The sequence below is a fragment of the Orycteropus afer genome, unplaced genomic scaffold (genome assembly GCF_000298275.1).
Source record: "Orycteropus afer afer isolate SDZICR_OR568_19922 unplaced genomic scaffold, OryAfe1.0 scaffold00803, whole genome shotgun sequence".
Taxonomy (NCBI): Eukaryota; Metazoa; Chordata; class Mammalia; order Tubulidentata; family Orycteropodidae; genus Orycteropus; species Orycteropus afer.
Genome location: NW_006922390.1, coordinates 586674 through 606691, shown reverse-complemented (window position 1 = coordinate 606691; position 20018 = coordinate 586674). Strand labels below are relative to the sequence as shown.

Sequence of the window (20018 nt, the reverse complement as noted above, 5' to 3'; positions counted from 1 at the left end):
AGGAATGGTTCCTTCTGACAATATGGACAAAGTAGGTAAGATGAAGTCTGGTCAATGTCGTTTCCAAGGAGCATTCTGGCTGCACTTCCTCCAGGACAGACCTGTTAGTTCTTTTAGCAGTCCATGGCACTTTCAGCATTCTTTGCCAGCCCCACAACTCAGAAGCATCAATTCTTCTTTGGTCTTCCTTATTCATTGTCCAGCTCTCACATGTATATGAGGTGACTGAAAATATCACGGCTTGTGTCAGGCACACCTTAGTCAAGGTGGACATCTTTGCTCCTCAGCACTTGAAAAAGTCCTTTGCTGCTGACTTGCCCAGTGCTATATGTTGTCTGATGTCCTGACTGCTGCTTCCATTGACATCAATTTTAGAACCAAGCAATGTGAATTCTCTGACAACTTCAATCTTTTTTCCATTTATCGTGATGCTGCTTATAGGTGCAGTTGTGAGGATTTTTGTTTTCTTTATGTTGAGGTGTAATCCATACTGCAGACTGTAGTCTTCAACCTTCATCAGTAAGTGCTTCAAGTCATTCCCACTTTCAGCAAGCAAAGTTGTGTCATCAGCATATCACAGGTTGTTAATGATTCTCCCTCCAATCTTGACGCCACATTCTTCTTCATATAGTCCAGGTTCTCCGATTTGCTCAGTGTATAGATGAAGTTTGGGAAAATGACACAACCCTGATTCACTCCCTTCTTGACTTTAAACCATGAAGTGTCCCCTTGTTCTGTTTGAATGACAGCCTCCTGGTCTATGTACAGGTTCCTCATGAGTACAATTAAGTGTTCTGGAATTCCCACTCTTTTCAATGTTATCCACAATTTGTTATGATCCACACAATCAAATGCTTGTGGATAGTCAAAAAGATACAAGTAAACATCTTTCTGGTATTCTTTGCTTTGAGCCAAGATCCATCTGACATCAGCAATGACATCTCCTGTACCACATCTTTTGAGTCCAGCTTGCACCTCTGGAAGTTCTCCGTCAATATATTGCCACAACTGTTTTTGAACTATCTTCAGTAAGATTTTACTTGTGTGTGATATTAATGATATAGTTTGATAATTTCACTTTCAGTGATCACCCTTCTTTGGAATGGGTACAAATATAGATCTCTGACAATCAGTAGGCCAGGTAGCTGTCTTCCAAATCTTTTGGCATAACCTATTAAGTGCCTCCAGTGGGGCATCCGTTTGTTGAAACATCTCAGTGGGTATTCCATCAATTCCTGGAGCCTTGTTCTAACAATTCCTTCAGTGCAGCTTCAACATCTTCCTTCAATACCATTGGTTCTTGATCATATGCCACCTCCTGAAACGGATGAACATCGACCAGTTCTTTGTGATACAGTGACTCTGTGTATTCCTTCCATCTTCTTTTGCTGCTTCCCGTATCAATCAATATTTTGCCCATACAATCTTTCAATATTGCAACTCAAGGCTTAATTTTTTTCCTCAGTTCTTTCAGCTTGAGAAATGCTGAGCGTGTTCTTCTCTTTTGGTTTTCTAACTCCAGGTCTTTGCACATTTTATTATAGTAACTGGCTTTGTCTGCTTGAGTTGTTCTTTGAAATCTTCTGTTCAGCTCTTTTATCTTGTCATTTCTTCCATTTGCTTTAGCTACTCTCCATTCAAGAGCAAGTTTCAGAGTCTCTTCTGACATACATTTTGGTCTTTTCTTCTTTTCTCATCTTCAACTTCAGGTTGAACTTGCATATGAGCAGTTGATGGTCTGTTCCACAATTAGCTCCTGGCCTGACTTTGGCTGAAGATATCGAGCTTCTCCATTTGCCTCTTGCCACAGATGTAGTCAATCTGATTCCTGTGTACTCCGTCTGGTGAAGTCCATGTGTATAGCCACTGTTTGTGTCATTGAAAAAAGGTATTTGCAGTGAATAAGCCGTTGGTCTTGCAAAATTCTATCATGCGATCTCCAGCGTTATTTCTGTCACCAAGACCCAATTTTCCAACTACTGGTATTCTTCTTTGTTTCCAACTTTTGCATTCTAGTCACCAGTGATAATTACCACATCTTGATTGCATGTTCATTCAATATCAGCCTGCAGAAGTTATAAAAATCTTCAATTTCCTCATCTTTGGCTTTGGTGGTTGGTACATAAATTTGAATAATAGTAGTATTAACTGGTTTGCCTTGTAGGCATATAGATATTATCCTATCATTGACAGCATTGTACTTCAGTACAGATCTTGAAACATCTTTTGTGATGAAGAATGCCATGCCATTCCTCTTCAAAACTGTCATTTTCGGCATAGTAGATCATATGGTTGTCTGATTCAAAATGGCTAAAACTGGTCCACTTCAGCTCACTAATGCCTAGAATATCAGTCTTTATGTTCCATTTCATTTTTGACAACTTCCAATTTTTCTAGATACATACTTCGTACATTCCATGTTCTGATGATTAATGGATGTTTGCAGCTGTTTCTCCTCAATTTGAGGAGAAAATTGAGTCAGCAAGCAGAGGTCTCAAAAGCTTTACTTTATCTTTATCAGCAAGGTTGGTTCTACTCTGATGACGCAGCTCTTTCCCAGTTGTCTTTTGAGAGCCTTCTGACCTAAGGGGCTTGTCTTCCTGCACTGTATCAGACAATGTTTCTAGACTATTCATAAAGTTGCACAGTAATATATCAGACAGTGTTTCTCTGTTATTCATAAGGTTTTCCCTGGCCAGTTCTTTGAGAAGTGGATGGCCTCTTCCTTCTTCCTAGTCTGTCTCAGTCTATAAGCTGCATTGAAACCTGTGCACTATGAGCCAGAACCAATTTGATGACACCTAACAACTATTTCATTGCTAATGGGAATGCAGATGGTATAGCCACTTTGAAAAATAATTTGGAAGTTCCCCAAAATGTTAAACAAAGTCAAAAGTTACCATATGACCCAGCAATCCACTCCAAGGTATACCTAAGTCACTTTGAAGACTAAATTGCACCTAACCCAAGCCATGGTATTTTCATTTGTCTCATATGCATGTGAAAGCTGAAATGAAAAAGGAAGACCAAATAAGAACTGATAAGGCCTTTGAATTGTGGTGTTGGTGAAGAATACTGAAAATACCATGGAGTGCCAGAACTCCTGGAAGGAGAGCAGCTGGAATGCTCCTTGGAAACAAGAATGGCCAGACTTGATCTTACCTACTTTGTTCATGTTGTCCGAAGAGACCATTCTCTGGAAAAGGAATTTGCTTGGTAAAGTAGAGGGTCAACATAAAAAGGGGAAGACCCTTAACAAGAGGAACTGACACAGTGGCTGCAATGATGAGCTCAAGTATACGAAGGACTGAGAGGCTAGCGCAAGACCAGGTGGTGTGTCATACATAGGGTCGCTATGAGTCAGAGCCAACTCAATGGCACCTAACAACAATAACAAACAAATATACTAGAGGAAAATCTACAAAGCCAAAAATTGGTTTTTAATAAAATAAACAATTTAAAAAGTGACCCTAGAAGGCTAAAGGGTTAAGCGCAAGTCAGGGCACATCTCTGACACAAGAGAACCATGTGTGATCCAGAACTCAAGCTATCAATGAGACAGCTGAGGAACCAAGAAGTGGCCCACCACAAAGTTCAGGTCTCAACGAAGAAGGCTTGACAAGCCTTCAACCTTCTGGATTCAGAGACCTGTTCCATCTCAGGTCAGGATATTATACACAAGCACATTCAGAGTTATGACTTCCTGTCCTCCTGCAAACCAGAGACCCTCCAAGGACTCATCACAGTTGTTTGAAAACACCTATCAAATGCTATGACTGTATGCCCTTCGCTCCAGAATAATCAAAGGGCAGGGACATGGGAGAGAATAGAAAAGGCAGCATTAGCAGGCTGAGAGGATTTTAGATCCCCAAAGCCCTAGGGATTCCTAACTACACAAACAGAACTACTTAATTCAAAGTCAACCTAAATGTTGTAAAGTCAAAGCTCTATTTGTGAAATATCAGAGACCACAGGAGCCAAGGTTGTTCACAGTAAAGAACAGAACAGCAGATGATATAAATCAACATAACACAGATTCTGGCTCCCATTTTGCCAAATATCACTGACATTGTGCATATTTACCCAGAAGTTTAACATACCAGTAAAATTTCACTTTACAGAAAGCATGTGTACACATACACACGCACGCGCGTGCACTCTCTCTCTCTCTCTCTCTCATGCACTCACACTCACACTCATGAGCAGTACAGTATGACTCTGGAGTCATACACTAGGGACTACCTGGGTTCAAATTCCAGCTCCAGCACATATTAGCTCTGTGACCTTGGTCGAGTTTCTTAAACTTCCCAAGGCCTCAGAGTCCTCATCCATAAAATGGGAGTGATCACTGTTCCTACTTCATGGTGTGGTTGTGGGAATTCAGAATGAGTTCATCCTGGCAAAGATTTTGTCCAGTGTCCATGTATTGTTATTACTATGTGTGTGTGGGGGGGGTGTATGCAAACACACACATACACACATACTGTTTTGGTTACTTCTGCGCTGCTCTAACAGAACACACCACAAATGGGATGGCTTTAAAGAATGGGAGTTTATTCTTACAATTTTTGGCGGCTAGAAATCTGAGTTCCAAGTGCCAGGCTCTTGGGGCTGGGTGAAAGCCCCTCAACCTTGGGCTTCAGCTCTGCCTCTTTCTCCCGGCCCACTGAAGCTAGAGGTATCTCTTCACTCAGGCAGCTACTGGCTGCTGAGGCTAACAATCCCAATGTTAACAAAATGGTACAGTCCTGATGTTACCAAACCACACGGTAGGCCATTGATTCAATTCCACTGAGTCTCAAGATCAGCATAGCATGGCAGGCTGAACAACAACTCAGCTACATGCAGGTTCAGGCATGCCATAAGCTAGAGACCATTCCCCAAAGCTTCTCCTTACATACAGGAAGCAGACCACATCCCAAAGGCAGCTACTCAGCTGCTCACAGTAGATTCCACCATGGAATCGATTACCAGTCTCATCATGGGGAATGCTATATCCAGCTGCCCAGCCACTCAACCAGGCCCAGCCAAGTTTACACACAAACTTAACTTAGACACACACACACACACACACACACACAGTGGACATTATCTGTTTCCTTCTTCCCCTGCATCTTCTTGGTTTCAGAATTCTTTCCCAGTGGATCTTCTCAGGAAGTGGAGCCTGCCTACTCCCAGGAAGCCAAGAAGACAGAGCTCTGTGATCTCTGTGAGCTCTGTGATCACAATTCTGGATGAGGATTTGTCTTTCCAAATCCCTCCATCTATTCCTGCCTGAAACTGAACCTGGTTGTCCACCCGCCTAAAGATATTGTGACCCATGACATCCTTCTGGCAGTTGTTTTCCCCTTCACCAGATCAGCTGACTTCTCTTGCCCACAAATACAAACTTACCTACCCACTACATAGAGAGACACACAGACATACACAGATGTGTACACCACATACACACTGACACACACAGATACATATATATAAGACATACATACAAAGACAGGCATATACCTAGACACACAAAGACATCCACAGATAAACATAGTCTCACACAGATACACACAGATACATGCAGACCAATCTATGTGTGTGTATACACAAACACACACAGTCCTGCACAGAGAGATATACAACAAACATACACTCAGACACACAGAAGAATCAAAAAGATTTCCTTATTACTAAACTGTTGATAGGTTTAACTCTACATAAAAGAATTTTTAATATTCCTTATGTTGCTTCTGTGCTGGTTAGCATTTTCTATAATAATAACAATAAAAAAAAAAAACCCTCAAAAACCAAATTCACGGCCATCAAGTCCATTCCAACTCATAGCAACCCCTCCTTGGGTTTCCAAGGTGATATCTCTTCGGAAGTAGACTGCCCAATTTTCCTTCCAAGGAGTGGCTGGTAGTTCGCCCTCTGCTTAGCAGTCAAATGACTTAGACACTACGCCACAACAAAACTCCACCAGCTCCTGTAAGGATGGGAGAGTGTCTCAGAAGCAGGAAGGTAATTTCCACATGGAAGGGTGAGAAGTGTAGGCCCAATGTCCCCTGGTGTCTCCAATCCAATGAAGCAGGCAGGCCCAGCCCAGGGAACAGGCCCCAGAAAGACCCCCTATCCTGCACTCCTAGCAAGGGAACTGTCGCAGATTCTTACCTCCTCAGGATCCCTTTCCTAAAGAGGGTTCCATGGCTATAACTAGAAACTCAGTCCTAAATATTAACTTGACATGCAAGTTAATGGTAACCAGATAGCCATGGTCCTTGAACTACAAATTGGCATTTTGCTGTGATCATCAAGTTTTAATAATGTCCCTCTACTTCCTGAGTTTTAAAATTCACATCTTTGAATATTAATATGTCTGCATTAACAACCCTCAAATTCAGCAATTTTGTATTTAACTGCTTATTTAAATGGATTAATTTGTAACCAATTGTCTTCAAATATGCAAGGCAATTTAAGTAAATGTCAAAAGATGAGAAATATGCTCACCCTTAATAACCAGCTGATATAAAATACCGACTATATTTCTTTCTCAGCCAACTGCATGGGACAGAGTCCTCTGTAACTCACAGCCCAGCCCAGGACTCCAGGGCAGATTCCACCTGTTTTGGAGTGAACTGTCTCCTGCTAGAAAGCTTACCACCACCAAGCTTTGTAGACTTCATGGGCAGTGTATGGGTCCTGGGTTCAGGCAACCTGGCCCCCACAGACCATCTATTTCCCTTCATGGTCAGTGTGTCTCTCTCAGGAAATTGTGCCCTCAAAGCTACTTCCTTGGATGCTAATAAAGATGTATCAGGTATGACTCTACTCCCAACCTGCATTAGCTAAGTGCTACTGACTGCCTTAGCGCCAGAGCTACCCTTCACATCTCACCTTCCCTGGCCCCCAGACCGCCATTCTATTATTCTGTCACCAGGACCTGACAATGAGTGTCTGACCCCACTTGCCACAAACCCTGTCCTCCCACCAGAGCCCATATCCAGGCTGGTGCTTCTAAAACACCTTCCCTGTGAACTTCCCCACTCCAGTCAGGTCATACACAGAGGCATGGCCTGGGTCAGATCCCAAACCCAGTACCAGGCCAGGGGAAGACTGTCTCTGCCTGCTCCCTTCACCTGGTTCCCCAGGGAAGACATGGCCAAAGCCCTTAGTGAGCCCAGGGGCTTCAGGCCATGGGGAATCCCTCTCGCCTCCCAGGCCTAGAGCCTACCACCTCTGCCTCCCTGCTCCCTATGCTCCCAGTCCACCACTGGCCCCACCACAAGACCCAGCACATGCCTGCTCCCCACATGGTCTGATCTGAGAAGGCTGAGGGAGGCCTCAGGGCAGGAGGGAGGGTCTGGCTCTCCCAGGACCAAACTCACAGCCCACCAAGGCTGAGCCCAAATGTAGCAGGCAAATAACCTTGAGAAGCTACATTTGGAAAGGTCACAGGCTGACTGTCCAGCTGGACCAGGGCCCTGGGATGAGTTGATAGATGAAGACACTGTTCTACTATAAGCTCGCTCCCTCCAGGTCAAGGCAGCCTAAGATGGTCCATAAGGACAAACAGATAAGCCAAACCTAAACTTCTTCTGTTAAAAGCAAGAGATCAACCAAAGATACAGACGGAAGGAGGTATTTCTGAGAAGTTTAAAATAGTTTTGTTTTGTTGAAAAAAAAAACCAACTCCAGGAAGTAAGGAGGAGTTTCATTAGGGCAGTGAGAATGGCCAGTGACAGGAACAGTTGAGCAATGGAAAGTAGAACAGCAAGATTCATCTTGCTTAGGAAACAGCTATTATTATCCTCAGCAAACAGCTGGAGACACTCACGGCAGGCTGGTGAATGTGGTCTGCTGGGTCGTCTGAGCTGCCACGGCACTCAAGGACAAGCTGTCTCTCCAGCCTGGCACAGAGTGCAGGAGGTAGTAGAGTCAAGATGCTGCAACCTGGGCGGGTGGGAGGCACCCCAACTCCAGGAACACAGACATGACTGTGAATGGTCTCTACAGAGAAAGAGCTCAAGGGGTGGCTAAAGGCAGAGGTGGACACCCAGCGTCAGTGCCCATGGTCTGCAGGGTGGGGACATGGCGACTCACTGCAGGATCCTGTCCCGATGGAGCAACTCCTTAGATTGGAGCTACAGAAAGGGCAATCCAATGGGATGGGGTCCAGAGTAAAGCATGAGGAGGCAAGACTCCTAGGGGTCAAAGAGGAGTGAGAACACCACAAGCAGGCCAGGGGACCCCAAGCAAAGAGACATGTGGGAAGGATCTTACCTGCAGCATGTAGGCCAACTCAGAAAAACCAACAAGCAGTTCAACATATGGATGTGGGAACTCAATGCACCCAACTCACACATAAAGGGCATTCTCTCAACTGAGGGGTCTAGTGAGCACATCAGCCTCTCACTATAGATTGGACCACAGTTTGGGGAGGTATCAGCTCAATGTCTGGGGAAATTGTTCAAGCTTAAGGCAGCCTCTGGCTCTCTAAACAGCCTCCCAAATGCTGACTGGGTGGGAGTTCGGCGAAGCACAGGCTCCTCTGGGCTCTTGGCCTCAGGGGCTCAGGAGAGCAGCTGAGGACACAGACGAGGGTCTGTTTGCCAGAAGAGACGCTGGAGTTCACAGGGATGAACACTCTAAGTGGGGTGCGACGAGGCCTCCGCTTCTGCTGCCCTGAAGGCAGCAATGATGTCCTTGGGGGCCCCACTGGCATCTTCTCCAGCAAAGTAGACAGCAGAGCTCTGCTTACAAGGGTCACATTCCTGAACCATGCCTACAACAGCCCTCACCGACCTGGCCCTGGGAGTGCTGAGAAGGCATTCCCTGTAGCAGAGAACTCTGGAGAAGGGCATGCAAAGAACCCACAGCCAAGCAGCCCCACTGACATCAAGGAATCTTGTAGTCAGAGATCCTAGAGTCCACCTGGTCCCAATGCCCAAACAATGGGACTGAGGTCCAGTGAGGCACTGGGCCCTGATCAGGGGCTTGCTTGTGGGCAACTGTTTGCAAAGCCCCAGCTCCAGGCCAGGCTTTTGGTGAGTGTGATCTCATTTCTTCCTCACAGCAAGGCCCAGCAGCACCACAGGGGAGCCAAAGCTCATAGAGGAAGGAACTTGCCAAGGCCACAGGGCTTGGCTGTGAGGCCGCCACCAGGACTCCCACCTCCAGCTCAGTGCCCTCTCTACAAGGCAAAAATCCAAGCAGAGGCTGGGGTGGCGGGCAGGTGTGGGGTGGGGCACAGGACAGCAGAGATATTCCACGGTGTTGGTTGAGGAATTCAGAAGGATGGGAAGACACATGGAGTACTAGAGGGACTTGGGGAGGTCCAGCCCAGGACAGGGAGCAGCCAAGTGTGGCCTCCAATCCCCCAGGGCCTAGAAAGAGGCAGTGGCCCCATGGACAGCATTTCAACAAGCTTGATTAATCACCTCAGGTATGGGAAGCATGGCCACCCTGGGGAAACTCCACAGAGGATGCAGAGATTTGTGCAATAAAAAAGGAACAAACCTGAGACTCACCCCCCTACACCCTGTGCTATCGCTCTTATCATTGAGGAAAGTGATACATATTTATGAGCTCATAATCCTTCCTAATCACCTCTACATCACACATACACACAATTCCCGAGGCTCAGGCTCATACATAATTATGAGGCACTTCCTCTGTCACTGCCTCCGTATCGCAGCTGCAGAGCATCCACGGTGGGGGGGAGGGGAGGAGCCTGGGTATCCAGGTACAGAGAGGACAAGCTGGGAGCAGCCTCAGGGAGCAGGTGCCTCTCCTGAGGGCTTGTCTGCTGTGCCTGCCAGCCCAAGGAGGCTGAGCTGCTACTCTCCTTGTGCCCGATATCTGCCTTCCTGCCTGGAGAGGCCTAGAAGGGGGAACTTGTTCCCAAACAGGGTTCGGGGGCTCAGCATAGAGCTGAGTTGAGGAGTGAGGGCAGGTAAGAAGGGTTCTTGCCTGGGACTGGGGCAGCGGGGACCAAGGGAAAATTGTTGAGAGCTGGGCTGAGAAAAGTGAATGACTAGGACAAAGGGGAGAGGGCTGTATGTCAAAGGGTGTATTCAGAACAGAGAACACAGAGCTGAGAGCAGATCTCAAGAAAGAACACAGCCAATCCTGCTGCCTGCACTGGGCCAGCCAGGCTCCCCAAATACTCGGAAGGGCCAGCACATTCATTATACAGAGCAAGAGAAGAGGCATCCCTTTCTTAAAGTAAAAGCTGTGGCCAGAGAAAGCAAATTATTTTGTTAAATATTCCTCAAAATACCCAGTCTAACTTCTTTTAGAGTCCTCCTGTATGTGTGTTTCACACCTAGTTTGTAGAGCAGGAAAGACCTGCTGGTGATGGGCTGAGCCAGTGCGGTGGAGAGAGAGATCATGCTCCCAGGGCCCCAGGACTCACTTGCTGATGCCCTCGAAGGAGGCCTCCCTGCAGACACTGCCACTGTCCGTGTTGACGCCACGCTGGGAAGAGAGAGAGAGCATGAGATCACGGCGTGTTCACGAGGGTGGCCTACTGCCAGGCTAGGACCCCCGCCCCGCAGCTTTCTTTGACAAGCCAAGTAACTCCAAGCTGGCCAAAGGCAGGTCTTCCTTTCTTTCAGGGGCAAACATCATGTCACAGCTTGGAAAGAGAAAGGAGCAGAGACACCATGAACAAATCCAATCTCCCACAGTAAGCCTCATCTTCTCTCTCGCACACAGGCTTTACACCAACATTAAACACCAGTTCCAGGAGTCAATTCTAACTCATGGTGACCCCATGTGAGTCTGAGTGGAACTGTGCCCCATAGGCTTTTCAATGGCTGATTTTTCAGGGTAGAGTGCCAGGCCTTTCTTCCAAGGCACCTCTGGGTGGACTTGAACCACCAACCTTAATGGCATTAACCATTCACACCACCCACTGACATTACTAGATCTGGATAATCAAATCCAGTCCTTCCAGAGATATGGGTCAGATCCAGTTCCGCAGAAAGGGCCTTTCTCAGAGTGACACCACAAAGCTCTATCACAACCTCTCCTTTTCTAACTGTATGAGACTCTGAAAGGAACTCAGAATGTGGAAACAACGTTGGGCATCAGAGGAAAACTGCTATCCTCAGAGAGGAAAGGCATTTTAAATCTCCACGTATTCCTCAAGAACTTCAGGTCAACGTCTACTTGTACAGCTAAATAATACACATTAAACCCTCTAACCACAATCACCTAGCACAGCCATCCTTCTTAGCTATCAAAACAGCAGAGAGGAAAAAGGAGACTGCGTAAAGTGCTAAAAACATAACCAGAGCAGCAAACCATTTCTATAAAATCAATTAACAAGGGAGAGGGTAACTTTGTGGGGGTGGGGAGAATTACATACTTTTCATATTTGAAACTCCCAAGGTCAAAGAAGGGCAAGAAAGCATCCTTCTGTAAGGTATTTCTCAGCCTTGACAGCCCCCACCCCGACAGGCACCAGGAGCCCATCACACAGGCCTATCCATTAGGCTGAAGGGCAGAGGAGGTCCTATGCCATTCACCACCTCAGGTTCAAAATCTGGTGCCTCACAGCTCAGCTCACCTACCTCACAGGCAAGCGCCAGGGGTATGTTTTTCAAATTATATTAACAATGTAGGAGAACCAGGCTAGAAGTAAATGGACATTTTACTCCCATAAACCCCATTAGTTCAGCCTGAAACAAAAACATCTTCCAGCTCAGGTCTGAACCTGTCACAGTGGACTCACGACAGAACAATGCCCATCCCAGGGAGAATGTGAGAACTGAGAACGTGGTTCTGGACATGGTCAGTTGTTCTGGCTAAGAAGGTGTTACTATTTGTTATGGAAACCATGTGTTAGAGGCTGGGGCGGGAACTGCAGACGCCTCCTCTCGGTTTCTCAATCCTCCCCTAGGACCCTGACCGCTGCAGGGCCAAGAAGCCCCCTAGCCCTCTCCTCTGTGCCCAGATACTGTTCAGTCCCTGGCCAGCAGCCACTTACCAGAGTAAGGAGGACAGAAGGGCTCTGTGACATCAGGACACTGGCAATCTGAAAGATCAGAAGAAAAAAAAAAACCACTTTAGAGCATCCACAAAGAAGTCTGATGAAGATGATATACTATCACTGCTTAGTATTGACAGCTCACTCTTATTGAGCAAATCCGTAAAGCAGTGCCGATGTCCCTGTGCTGCAGATGAAGAAACTGAGGTATATAGGCTAAGGGACTTCTGAAAGTTACACAGCTAATACAGTATAGGATCTAAATCCAAAGCCTTGCACAATTCCCTACCACCCTGCCACCACACACCACACAGATTCCTGGCTCCAAACATCCAAACCCTCCCACCCTCTAAGGCTTGTTGTTGTTGTTGTTGTTTGCCATCGAGTCAGACCCGACTCATAGTGACCCCTCCTTGAGTTTCCGAGGCAGTATCACTACAGAAGTAGGAATGCCCAACCTTCCTTCCGAGGAGTGGCTGGTGGGTTTGAACCGCCAGCCTTACCCTCTAAGGCTAGCCCTTCCTAAAAGACCTGGCACCCGGTAACCCCCTGGGCACTGGCCCCACCAGCCTCCCATCCACCAGGTTGATGCCTCAACTTCCTTCCCTCTCTCCCCTCCCACCACCCCCATCATTCATCTCCTAGTCCCTGAGGAGTTAGCCTTCCCCCGGCCACTCATCCCATGCCCCTACTCTCCATCCTTCTTCTGCTATGGCCCTAACACCTCACCTCCTTGCCCTGAAAACTGTGGTTGCTTCCAATCCTAACTGCTTAAAGGATCATGCCATGTACACATATCTTTGCTCCTACTCTTCCTCTGTATGGAATTCTGTCTCCCCATCTTAGCCACTTTATAACCTCATACTCATTCTGAGTAACCCAGGGCCCAGGCAGGTTCATTCACTCAGTTCTACATCTCCCACCACCACCCCCTGCAGTACTAATCACCTCTGGAAAAGTGCTCACGAAATGATACAGGCCAGGACACCTGTCCCCTAAATGTGGCCAATCACCCTGATGAGAAGCAATTTCCTCTTTTCCTGACCTCACCCCTTAGTCTGCCCTGCATCTTGGTTACTATAGATCCTACTGTATCTGAGGCTTATGTGCCCGTCCCCTACAGAAACTAGTCTCCCCACTGTAGCCCTCGCTCTGCGCATAGCCCAGACTCTCCACACCCTTGGTTCAGTGGGAGAGTAAGAAGGATCTGTCGTTATTTTCACATACTTACTGAAGTATAACTGTCATACACCAGACTGCATATATTTGAAATGTAAGCTTTGATAAGTTTTGACAAATACATATTTTTTAATACTGAGATACTCCCTGCAGAAATGTGGAATGTACTGGAAAAAAAAAAAAAAATATATATATATATATACACACAAAAAAAGAAAAGATACTTCATTTAATGGATTTGATAGGCATGTGCAAATTTGAGCAATAAATATACAGGTAGGCCCCGACTTACAATGATTTCGAGTTACAATGGACCACACTTACAACCATCTGTTTTTTCCTTTTTTTCCACATCTTATCATTAGTAATATGTAGCACTATATACAATGCTGCAGCATGTAATTTGCTGATGTTCGTTCTCAAATGTTCAGCCACAAATGTTCAATTTATGGTTTACTGTTCAAAGCACTACGGTACAGCAAGCTGTGGCAGTAATAATGAAAACTGAAAAAAGTAAAGAAAAGAAAATGAGGTATTCAATTTACGTCAGAACTGATTTACAATGGAGTTGTCAGATCAGAACTCCACTGTAGGCTGGGAACTACCTGTATATGCCAGAGTTGATGTTCCTAAAGCTATGTCTGTTTGAACATGTCTAGACTTTCAAAATGTAACATAAATCTGAACCAAAACAAAAGATAAAATATACCTACAACTCTACCCCAGAGACATTCACTGTTAACATTTTGGTAGTATTTCCTTCTAGTCTTAAGTAGATTGTCCAACCTTCCTTCCAAGGAATGGCTGGTGGGTTTGACCCACTAGCCTTCTAGTTAGCAGTCAAATGCCTTAGGCACTACACCACCAGGGCTCCCCATATAAAAACAGAGATCCATAATGACATTTGGATTGTATGAATTTCTACACTTCACTTATATCCTGTCATTAAGTAAGGGTATACCCAGCTTCTTGAAAGTTCACTGTGCATTACTGTACATTCATGAAATACCTGTATTAGTACCTGTTTTCGCTAACCAAAAGAGATCCAAAGAATACTTTTGCTTTTACGATAAAAGGTGAAAAGCAAAAGTAGTGTTCACCGTTTGTTTTGTAGGCAGCCATTAAACAGGCAGCTGAGCAGTGAGAGTGGCACCATCAAGCTCCCTCCCTGGGAACTACACTAAGCCTCTTAGCCTCAAGCCACCACAGGTTTGAACTGTGTCTGTGAACACTATATTTCAGTGTGATTTCAGGTTTTATGTGTTATTTGGTATGATCTGGTAGGTTGTTTTTTGAGTCTGGGAATGCTCAAGAATTTTTCCCATATAAGTTAATGGTAACTGTTTCTTTGCTTTACACCATTTCAGCTTACAAAAGATTTCATAGCAATGTTCTATTTTTGGATAGTGGGGAAAACTTATATTCTTCAAACTCACAATTTTTAGCAGTCACTACCACCGAGGATGGTCACGATCCAACGAGTGCTTGATCAAAAGGCCCGTGCCAATATTTTACACACATCATCTGACTTAACCACCCATGAAGTTAGTGCTACAATTACGCAGACTTTACGAATGAGGAAGGTTTATGGGTTACATAACTTGCCCAAGTTCACAATTACAAAATAGCAAAGCACAGATATGAATATATCTACATAATAATCTCTTAGTAGACATGTATTTACTCATTCCCCTACTGGGCATTTAAGTTATCTCCAATGCTGGGTTGAACAATATAAACAATGCTGGGTTGAACATCTTTGTATATAATAAAGCTTTGCTATTTCCTTGAAATAAATTCCGTAAATGATGTATTTCCTTAAAAAAAAATCAATAAACCAGGCATAGAAGGACAAATATTATATTATCCCAATTATTAATGTCACTGAATTGCATACTTAAAAATGGTTAAAATGGTCAGTTTTTTGTTTTATTTATTTTGTTGTTGTTGCCACTGAGTCAATTTCAACTCATGATGACCCATGAACTGCAGACCAGAACTGCTCATGGGGTTTTCAAGGCTGTGAACTTTCAGAAGCAGACCACCAGGTCTTTCTTCTGAAGCACCCCTGAGTGGGTGTGAACCACCAACGTTCAGTCAGTAGTCCAGTGCTTAACCATCTGTGCCACCCAGTGACTCCTATATATATTTTACCACAGTCAAATTATCAAACAGAATCAAATATCACCCAACGGGGCTGCTATGTCAAAAACCAGGTACTCTGCCAGGTTTCTGATGCTCACAGCCAAATGACCCTCTGGGTGTGTTTCAACCACCCCCCTGCCCTGGAGCCCTCCCTGATTTATCCAATAGCTGAATTCCTCAGCCTCTGTGTTCCACAAATTAAAGGCTTGGTTGAGTCCCTTCCCTCCCCAGCCCCTTCTGGAGGAGGGGGAGACTCATTAAAAGAACGGGAGCTGCACGTGTTAAGCCCTGGGTGTGCTGTTAGGTTGCAGCGACGGGTCTACATTCATCAGCACACAACGATTCCGTCAATTACAGCAGCAGAATCAAAGACCGAGAAGGCACTTGGGGATTGTATCTGCTATTGTCCTTGGGAGAGAGAAGCAGGATAACAAATGTGTGGGCTGATGGTTTTTCTCTCCACAACGACTCTCAAGACGTGCTGGTTAGGAATAATGGAGGAGAAAGCAGCACTTTCCGCGCTGCCTGATGCACAGATGGACTGAGCCCGACTTGCAGAGCAGGCTATGTGTCTGCTATTCCTGGCAGAGCAACATCTTTTATTGATCACAACTGCTTGAGTGGGCCCTAGTTACCTCTGCGGCTACAAAACCTCCCCCAGCCTGGCAGCTCCATCCGCCCTTGCCCGTGGAGCCCCATTAATGCTACACTCTCATCAGCACTCCCTTATTCCGGGCCTCAAAAATTAAGGGAACACGATGCAGCTGTGTGTTGCCAGCTCGGCTGCAGCTCCATCATACACAGTGTCATGGATCAGTCAACCCAGGACCTAATTTCACTGGGGACCCATCAGCTCTCACAAACAAGGGCTGTTAAATGTCCCTGCCTTGCTTCACATCATGGCCAGCATCGACTTCCCAGGTAGTCCCACCTCGAGGTGGGATGGGAAAAGGGGGGACACATCAAAATTCATCAGACCCCTGAGGATGGGCTCCTCCTCCTAGGATGATCAGAGACTTCCTGGGGACATCTCATACGCCCTCAGAACCAGGCCCCACCTAGGCCCACAGGCCCCTCACAGGGTACGCACTCTTGGGGTGATGATCCAGAGAATGGGGCTAGATCTTCCTTCACCAGCACTGTTGAGGAAGCCAGCAATGTTCCAGATAGCTGGATATAACCCCTGTAAGCACCTAAGCCTTTAAAAACATACTCTTTTCATGGCAGTATCCTTAAACAAGGAGTGGATACTGGTGACTCATGGGCCAAATATGGCCCAAAGAGGAGCTTTCTTTTGCCTGCAATGTTTTTAAAAATCTGAATTTGCTTCTAAAGTTTAAACATCAGGAACATCACAAATAATGCAGATTTGCAGCTACTCTTGAATCATCAGAATCCTGGCCAGCAGTCTCATACAACAGTTGCCCCTTTAGAGGTGTGACCTCTCCCTGAGTAGCACCGCAGACCCCGTCACTCCCCGATGCCTCTCCACACCGAGGCAGAGCAGCTTCTCAGGAGACCCATTTGCTCTGCCCTCTCAATAATTAAACTCAGGATGATCCACAGAGAGAAGGGGAACTTGATAATCAGGTTTGCTACATCAGGTATCTATATTTTATATGCACTATCAAGTGACCATTCTTGTCTAAGGCTGGCTTTGCTGCCTTCTTTCCAAGGAGACAAGTGCATGGGCTTTGTGTCAGCTGTTTCTCACTTGTGATTTGTCACAGATGGCCAGGGCCCCCTGCAGTTAGAAGGGACTGGGACTGAATAGAACTGGCCCAGAAAACCTTTCCCTGAAATAAGGAGCTTCCTGTCACCTTCAAAGATTGAGTGGCCCCAGTTACCTCTAGCAACTGGAAAAACCCTCCCAGCCCAGGTGATTTAGTGTAGCAATTTGCACTTGTTGGATGCCCCATTGCAAGCCACAGAAAATTAAAGGCACTTGTGTAACTCACCTCCAGAGAAGTGTCCTGCATTTCTGATAGGACAAATGGAGGCAGAGGTCAAGGGCAGGGACTCTGGAGTTCAAAGGTCCTGGAGCTGCATCCCAACTCTGCCACTCACCTCACTTACAGCTTCAGCAATCCCCTCTGTAAATGAGGTGGCAGCTATGCCTCACCCTTACATGAGGATGGGAATTCTGGGTGAGCCACAGAGGTTATTGGAACCAATGGCTGCTGCACAAAGTGAAGCAACTGTCCCACTGTCAACATGAGCCTTCATTTCCAATAAGAGTAGTAATAGTAACAATAAAATTGATTAATGATGACAGTGCTATAGAAAACCCCTGAAACCTAAGAGATTCTATCTTCGAACTCCATTGAAGCCTTCATTTAATATTCTGCTTTATAGATGAAGATGAATCATGACCTGGTCTGTGTGGTTCTATACCATCCTTAAGGACCTTCCTGATACTCAAGACCTCCTCTAGTTTACTGAATTTAGAGATCAGTTTAACTGGGTCCAGGTTCTCCTTCTTCTCTCCACCCCTCCAAAAAACTACTGGAAACACAGAATTGGGTATTCCCCCAGGTATAAAAACAAAAATGTCAGACAGTGGCTAGGCAGACTAAGACATAGAACAGTCTCTGACTTGGTGGGCCAGAGTCTCTGACTGAGGTGGATATAAGGGTACACCCTCCAGATTTCACAACCAGGAGACCTGAAGGGTCAAGGTCTCAAAGGGTAATGACATTAAGATGCAGCTTTAGGGGAAGAAGGGAGACATACACTTGCCAAAGGAGAATAAAATTAGAATTAAAGATGACCAGGTCTCTCTTGCTCAGGTACTGAGAAATACAGGGTAAGTGGCAAATGACCTCATTAGGTGCATGCAAATAAATGTTCAGTCTACTTTAGATCCTACACCCAAAGATCACCACTCGTCTGCCAGTTTGTTGTACTGTGGAAGTGTGCATGTTGATGTGATCTGGAAACTGTGCCACTGGTATTTCAAATACCCACAAGGTCACCCATGATGAACAGGTTTCAGCAGAACTTCAAGACTAAGAGCAACTAGGAAGGAGGACATGGCAAGGCCCACTTAGGAAAAAACTGGCTACTGAAAACCTTATGAATAGCAGTGATCAGCACTGTCTGATATAGCTGAAAGATGAGACCCTCAGGTTGGAAGGTACTCAAAATACAACTGGGAAAGAGCTGCCTCCTCAAAGAAGAGTCAACGTTTATGATATGGACAGAGTAAAGCTTTTGGGACCCTCATCTGCTGATGTAGTACAACAAAATGAGAAGAAACAGCTGCAAATATTCATTAATAATCAGGATGTAGAACGTAAGAAGTATGAATCTAGGAAAATTGGAAGTTGTAAAATATGAAATATAATGCATAAAGATTGATATCCTAGGCACAGTGAGCTGAATTGGACTGGTATTGGCCATTTTGTACTGCACAATCTTATGGTCTACTATAGCAAGAATGACAAAGAAGAATGGCATCATGTTCATCATAAAAAAAAAAAAAAACATTTCAAGATCTATCCTGAAATACAAATACTGTTAGGGATAGGATAATATCCATATACCTACAAGAAAGACCAGTTAATACTACTATTATTCTAATTTATGCACCAACTGCTAAGGCCAAAGATGAGGAAATTAAAGATTTTTACCAACTTCTGCTGTCTGAAATTGACCAAATGCACAACCAAGATGCATTGATAATTACTGGCAATTAGAATGCAAAAGATGGAAACAAAGAAGTAGTAACTGTAGTTGGAAAATATGATCTTGTTGACAGAAATGATGCCAGATATCACATAACAGAATTTTGCAAGACCAACAACTTATTCATTGCGAATATCTCTTTTCAACAACATAAGCGGCAAGTACACATATGGACCTCACCAGATGGATTATACAAGCATCAGGTCAACTACATCTGTGGAAAGAGAAAATGAAGCACCATCAATTGCTCACATGAAAGTATAAGTTAATGCTGAAGAAAATTAAAAAAAGCCTACGAGAGCCAACATACAACCTTGAATACATCCTACCTAAATCTAGAGACCATTTAAAGAACAGATTTGACACATAAACACCAGTAACAGAAGACTAGACGAGTTGTGGGATGACATCAAGAATATCATAAATGAAGAAAGCAAAAAGTCATTGAAAAGACAGGAAAGGAAGAAAAGACCAAAATCGTTCAGAAGAGACTCTGAAATTTGCTTTTGAACACAGAGTAGCTAAAGTGAATGGATGATAAAGTAAAAAAGAGCTGAAAACAAGATGTCAAAGAGCAGCTCGAGAAGATAAAGTATGATAGTGAAATATGAAAAGACCTGGAGTTAGAAAATCGAAAGGGAAGAACACATTCGGCATTTCTCAAGCTGAAAGAACTGAAGGAAAAATTCAAGCCTGAAGTTACAATACTGAAGGAGTCTATGGGCAAAAATATTGGACAATGCAGAAAGCATCAAAAGAATACGGAAGAATCTGTGGAAGGAAATTTTCTTTGTTGGTTTCCAGGGGTGTGAGGAGAGGAGGGGGAACACTGTTAGATAGGTAGAACTAAGTATTGATTTGGGTGAAGAGAAGGGCAATGTACCAAACGTGAGTGGTCAACATGGTGGCATCGAGGAAGAGGAAGACAGAGAGAGGTACATGGGAGGTACAGACAACAAAAGATGAACATTTTGCACAGATAGTACTGTGTTGTCAGTGAAGGCAGACATGGGTATATGGGTGGCTAGAT

General features: G+C 45.0%; 1 protein-coding gene across 1 annotated transcript in view; it reads right to left on the bottom strand.

The window, feature by feature from the left end:
- Positions 1-20018, bottom strand: part of PEPD (peptidase D) — a 210743-nt gene that overhangs the window by 163370 nt on the left and 27355 nt on the right. Inside the window, exons 5-6 of the mRNA XM_007957826.2 lie at positions 11978-12025; positions 10400-10461 (exon numbers count right to left, since the gene is read on the bottom strand). Of these exons, the coding sequence (XP_007956017.1) occupies positions 10400-10461; positions 11978-12025 (110 nt within the window). The remainder of the gene's footprint in view (positions 1-10399; positions 10462-11977; positions 12026-20018) is intronic.